Source organism: Cervus elaphus, chromosome 3 (genome assembly GCF_910594005.1).
Source record: "Cervus elaphus chromosome 3, mCerEla1.1, whole genome shotgun sequence".
NCBI lineage: Eukaryota > Metazoa > Chordata > Mammalia > Artiodactyla > Cervidae > Cervus > Cervus elaphus.
Window position 1 is genome coordinate 52,949,799 of NC_057817.1, and position 6,037 is coordinate 52,955,835.

Here is a 6,037-nt window from a genome sequence, read left to right on the forward strand (position 1 = left end):
AGCTTGACCATCAATGTGTGCTCACTCAGTCATGTCAGACTCTGAGACCCCATGAACTGTAGGCTGCAAGACTCCTGTCTGTCCATGGAATTTTCCCAGCATGAATACCAGAGTGAGTGGTCATTTCCTTTCCACTTGATCATCAATAGGTGATGAATAAACAAACTGCGATATCTCCATACAATCAAATATTATTCAGCAGTAAAAAGAAATGAGCTATCAAACCACAAAGAGACATGGAGGAAGCCAATGTGAAAAGGCTACATGCTGTATGTTTCTGACTAAATGGCATTCTGAAAAAGGTAGAACTATGGAGACAGTAAAAAGATCAATAGTTTCCAAGGAGTGGTAGCAGAGGGGAAGGAAGGATAAACAGCTGAAGCACAGTGGGCTTTCAGGGCAGTGAGGTTATTCTGTGTGGCCCTATTTTGGTGGGTACATTACATTATGCATTTGGCAAAACTCATAGACCTTTGCAAAACAGAAAATGAACTCTAAACTATGGATCTTACTTAATAAGAGAGTATCAATATTGGTCTGTCAGTTGTTACAAACATGCCACACCGATGCAAAAATTAGTGACAGGGAAACTCAGGGGAAGGGGGTGGAGTATGTGGAAATGTTCTGTACTTTCTGCTTATTTTTTCTAGAAACCTAAGGCTGATCTACAAAATGCCATCTACAAATTTTTTTAACTTTATTTTTAATTGGAAGGTAATTACAATATTGTGATGGTTTCTGCCATATATCAACATGTATAATATTTTTTTTTATTATTTTTCTCTCCACATGTAAGTGGCCACTGGAACCACCCTCCCCCCAACCCCTATAGCTATCGTGAGTGCCAAAGGACCAGAAGACCAAGAAAGAAGTGTCCCCCTCCTCACTCACGTGCTCTTTGACCCTCTCCCTTTCTTCTTGGCCATGATTTTGTTTACTCGGGATTAACTTCCGTCTTGTCCCTCTGGCACTCCTATACCTGTCACAGAGCCCTGCCCCGCAGGTGGGGCCGCGTGGCCTCTGACAGGCCCAGAAGACAGATGGCCCACTCCTCGCAAGCAGGGCTCTTCACGGAGGGCGTCAACGGGACAGTCTAGGAGGTGACAAGGGTCGCTCCACAGGAAAGCAGTGATGACTCTGTGTGCTGTGTCTTCCCAAAAGGATACCTTGCAAAAGAGCTCAGAGCTAATAGTAGTGACTCCAGGTGCCCAGACCAGAGTCTGACCTGAAGACAGACCAGGGGCAAGGTGGGCCTTTGGGAGGATCGACACTCCCTGCTTTGCATGGTTACTCAGAGAAATCATCCTTCAGAAACTGCGCTTGCATCTGCTCCTCTGTAAAGATTTTGTTACAGAAAAGACACCCACGGTGCAGGTCTCTCCAGATCTTATGAGTTGTCTTCAGAACCTAGTTTGGAAGCAGTCCATACTAAACCCCAAAGCAGTCCATATTAAAGCACAGTCGGCCCTCCATATCCTTGGGTTCCACAATGAAGGGTTCAACCAACCATAGATCAAAAATATTCCTTTAAAAAATTCTAGAAAGTTCTGAAAAGCAAAACTTGAATTTGCCACTCACCGGCAACTAGTTACATAGCATTCACACTGTATTTATAACAACTTACAAGGCATTTACATTGTGTTTGGTATTATAAATAATCTAGAAATGACATAAAGGGAGGATGTGGTAGGATATAGGCAAACACACTATGCCATTTTATATCAGGATTTGAGCATCCTCAGGCTTTGGTATCCCTGCAGGGAGGCAGGGTCCTAGAATGAATCCCCCCATGGACAGAGGGACAGTTGTATTCAGGGCTTTCCTGGTGACTCAGACTGTAAAGAATCCACCTACAATGTGGGAGACCCAAGTTCGAGCCCTGGGTTGGGAAGATCCCCTGGGGAAGGAAATGGCAACCCACTCCAGTGTTCTTGCCTGGAAAATCCCATGGACAAAGGAGCCTGGAAGGCTATAGTCCATGGGGTCACAAAGAGTTGGACATGACTGAGCAACTAGCTTTCACTTTCACTTTTCTGAAACAGGACAGAACATAAAATATGCTAAGTAATAAAATCTCCCCAAAAAACTTGTGTAAGAGACTCACAAGTCATTATAACTAACAAAGGGTACCAAGCCTCAAATTAATATAGATCATCAGTCATCTGCAATTGAGTTCAAAAATAACATCTCTTAGTTGGAAGAACTCACTTTCTGGATTTAAGACTTAAACATGCAAATAACCTTCTGTCTTATCCCTTATTTTCAAGGGTTAAATTTTTCCTAAGGCTCTAAACACCCTTCCTCTTCTTGACTGATCATTGTCAGTCTGCCAAATCACTCAGAAGGAAATGTTTACAATGCAGTACCTACGTTTTCAGTTTATCGTTTTGCCATCTGTTCGTGGAAAGCCGTCAACATCAGCCTGTAAGTACACATTGTCCTCTCATCTTCTGCTACCTCAGCAGTAAATACCAGCAGACATTTGGCAACTGTTAGCAACAGATGACCTTTTGCCGGATATGCACAGAATATTGTCCAAAAAGAATGTACTGGATTCAGTAGGATATCAAATCAATGGATTCATTTCACAGGAAAAACCATTTTTCTCAGACAACGCTAATTAAAATTGCAAAAATGTAGAACTGGGATGTTTTTTAAAAGACATCTTTCATGTAAGAAAGATAACCATGATTTCTACTGATTTACAATATTTAGCACAGACATATACCCTTCATAATTTTCAAATTGTTATGCATGTTACTTTTACCAGTAAAGAAGAGTGTTAAATTTACTTACTGTTTCCTGAGTATCTGTTTTGAGATGACTGCTCATTATAGCCTCCTTGTAAACATATGGAGAATTTTATAATCCCCTTAAAATGTGGTAACTCTACCAGAGAGTGTTCTGTGATATCCAAAATTTAAATTTACATTTCTGTGTGTTTTGATCTTTTGTGTTATTAAAGATTCATCCCTTTCATTATAGATTTGATTTTTGAAATTTCAGCTGCACTTTTCTGAAAGGTTGGTCTAAACAGGGTTGAGCAGCATACATTTGTGGGACTGCTAACCTCACTGACTCAAGAAATGAATACATTGAGAAGAGATGGTTTGTCCTAGGTTTACTGGATCTTGACTAAATTTAAGCAAGTTATTACTTCTCTTACAAAATCTCAAATAAAAATAGGAATATGATACCTTTATAGAGTAACTGTTCATTTCCTGGGTTGGTTCTTTCAGCCCAATAATGTCTAGTCCTAATGAGACCTGCAGTGGGGATTTGAACCTCAAATGGACCACCTTCCTTTGCACCAGGAAAACCTCTCTTGATTGCCCATTAAGCCTCTCAAAGATGTATCATTTTTGTTGCCATGGATACTAGGAACGAAGTATGGATGGATCTGCACAAATCCATAATCACTAATCATTTCTGGAAAAATCAACCAGAACTTCAGGATGTACTGAAAATGACCCATACATCATTTTAAATAGAAATAAATGGAGTGACGTGACACGCAGCAGGCGGAGAGGACGTGCGCGCCCTCGCTCCTTCCTCTTTCTCGACTCCATCTTCGCGGTAGCGGTAGCGTTGTCCGCAATCTAGTCGCCAACATGCAGCTCTTTGTCCGCGCCCAGGAGCTACACACTCTCGAGGTGACCGGCCAGGAGACGGTCGCCCAGATCAAGGCTCATGTAGCTTCGTTGGAGGGCATCGCTCCAGAAGATCAAGTCCTGCTCCTGGCTGGCACGCCCCTAGAGGATGAGGCTACTCTGGGCCAGTGTGGCGTGGAGGCTCTGAGCACTCTGGAAGTAGCCGGCCGCATGCTTGGAGGTAAAGTCCATGGTTCCCTGGCCCGTGCTGGGCAAGTGAGAGGTCAGACTCCCAAGGTGGCCAAGCAAGAGAAGAAGAAGAAGAAGACGGGCAGGGCCAAGAGGCGTATGCAGTACAACTGGCGCTTTGTCAATGTTGTGCCCACCTTTGGCAAGAAGAAGGGCCCTAATGCTAACTCCTAAGTCCTCTGTAATCTTGGCTTTCTCTAATAAAGCCACTTAACCCAATCAAAAAAAAAAAAAAAAGAAAGAAAGAAATGCACCTTTTTTTCCCCATTGAAGTAAAAATTCTGAAAGCTAAAGCTCACTGTCACAAGCTCTGCCTTACCCACCATGTATGTATATATATGGAAAAGAATAATGTCAATCAATACCATAGCTATCTGCACTTTCAGTTCTAATCCAACAGAAGAAAATCAGGGCAAAACATACTTTTTTTCTAATATGCTAGGATCCTGCCTTGAGACAAAAGATAAAATTAAAACATTAGGAGATTCTCTTTAAAATCATGCAGGGAAATATTTCTGCCAAGAGGCCTACAATGTAAAGACAAAAGCAGATGATTAATATGAAAGCACCACTTACCAAAAATCTGCACATCATCAAATTAATATATATTTTTAGGCCCCAGCCATGAGCCAAGCACTCAAGCTATTAAAAGAAATTCAAAACCTGCCATTTTCGAATAGCTTATGCTCTGCTTAGGAAAATGAGGCATGCATTCCAAAACACTGTGTGAACAATGAAGACAGTATCCAACCATATTCTGGAAAAGATAACCTGAATAAGTACTACGGGAATAAAGAAACACAAAGATCTTTGTGGAATGGAGTAATTGAAGAAAAGCTTGCTGGAGATGGGGCAGACTTGAATTGGCTTGGAGGTAAGTAAAAGGACAGGTATCCCAGGTCAAAAGAGGCTGCTTACTTTTGTGAGGAGGCTGAGGAAACCTCTCTGAGGAGATGGTGTTTGAGCTCAGACCTAAATTATGAGGAGCAAACCTGCAGCCATCCGCCAGCGGGAACAGCAAGTGTATATAACCTCAGGAGAAAAGGAGTTCATGTTCATTGTTACAGATCAAAGGAGGCCAGTGTGGAAGGTACGTGGTGACTGGGACAGTGGCATGGGTGAAGTCAGCGATGGGAGAGAGTGGTGCAGGTAAAGTCAGGGAGACGGGCAGAGACTGATCCAGGCAGCTTTCTCCCACCGTACAAGAGATTTACCTTTTAGATACAATAGAAAGTCAGTGAACTCTTTTAGATTTGGGTAAGTGATGCACAGAGGCAAGGTAAATGAGATCATTTATATTTTTTAAAGATCACTGCGGTAGCCCTGAGAAGAATGGATTGTGGAGAGAGGGACAAGAATAGAACCAAGGAGATGTGAGGAGGATGCTGTAGCAGCCTCGCTGGCTGGGACCAGGGCGGGTGGTGAAAGCAAGGGTGAGAGAAACAAAATGCCCACAGACACAAAGAACCTCCAGGACTTGCTAGCAATTGTAAATCAAGAGGAGGGAGGAGAGGAAAAGAAGACCTAAGGATGACATCTAGCCTTTAACTTGTGCAGTCTCGAGGGTAGTGAAACTTCTTAGTGAACTGGGCAAGACTTGAAAAATTTGAGGGGAAAGGGAAGGGGCAAAGTCAAGAGTTCTTTATTAGTCATGTTATTTTTTTTTTATGCTTGTTCTATATCTGTATCACTCATGGATAGGAATTGTTTGCATAAACTTTATAGCAAGGACCTATATTTTTCTCATATAGTAAAGAGTCCAGAAAGGGACTGGCAATCTGGGGCTGGGAGAGCTACTCAAAGTCCCCCTTCCTTTCCTGCTCAAGTACCAAAAATGAAAAAACTTTCATTCTTGTGGTCACCCCATGATTACAATATATGTTCTGTCTGCAACTTCTGGTCTGTGTTTCAGATAGAAATAAGAAGGAAGCCAGATGAGGATGGATATGTGTCTATATCAAGACTGAAAATTTCCCAGAAATCTCTGGAAGACTTTGATTGACATTTCTCATGACTACCCAAAGCTACAAGGGAGTCTGAAAAAAAATGTAATGCTTAGCTTGGCCATATCATTACTTCCAAAATATCCACACTGGATGAAGCACAAGTTGGAATCAAGATTGCTGGGAGAAATAACAATAACCTCAGATATGCAGATGACACCACCCTTATGGCAGAAAGTGAAGAAGAACTAAAGA

At 42.1% G+C, this 6,037-nt stretch overlaps 1 protein-coding gene across 1 annotated transcript; it reads left to right on the top strand.

Annotated features, from left to right (window-relative positions):
* The first annotated feature begins 3,505 nt into the window (after positions 1 to 3,505).
* Positions 3,506 to 4,088, top strand: LOC122684444 (ubiquitin-like protein FUBI). The gene has a single exon (XM_043888563.1). It carries the CDS (start codon positions 3,612 to 3,614, stop codon positions 4,011 to 4,013), a length of 402 nt encoding a protein of 133 aa, XP_043744498.1. The 5' UTR covers positions 3,506 to 3,611; the 3' UTR covers positions 4,014 to 4,088.
* The last annotated feature ends 1,949 nt before the right edge of the window (positions 4,089 to 6,037 follow it).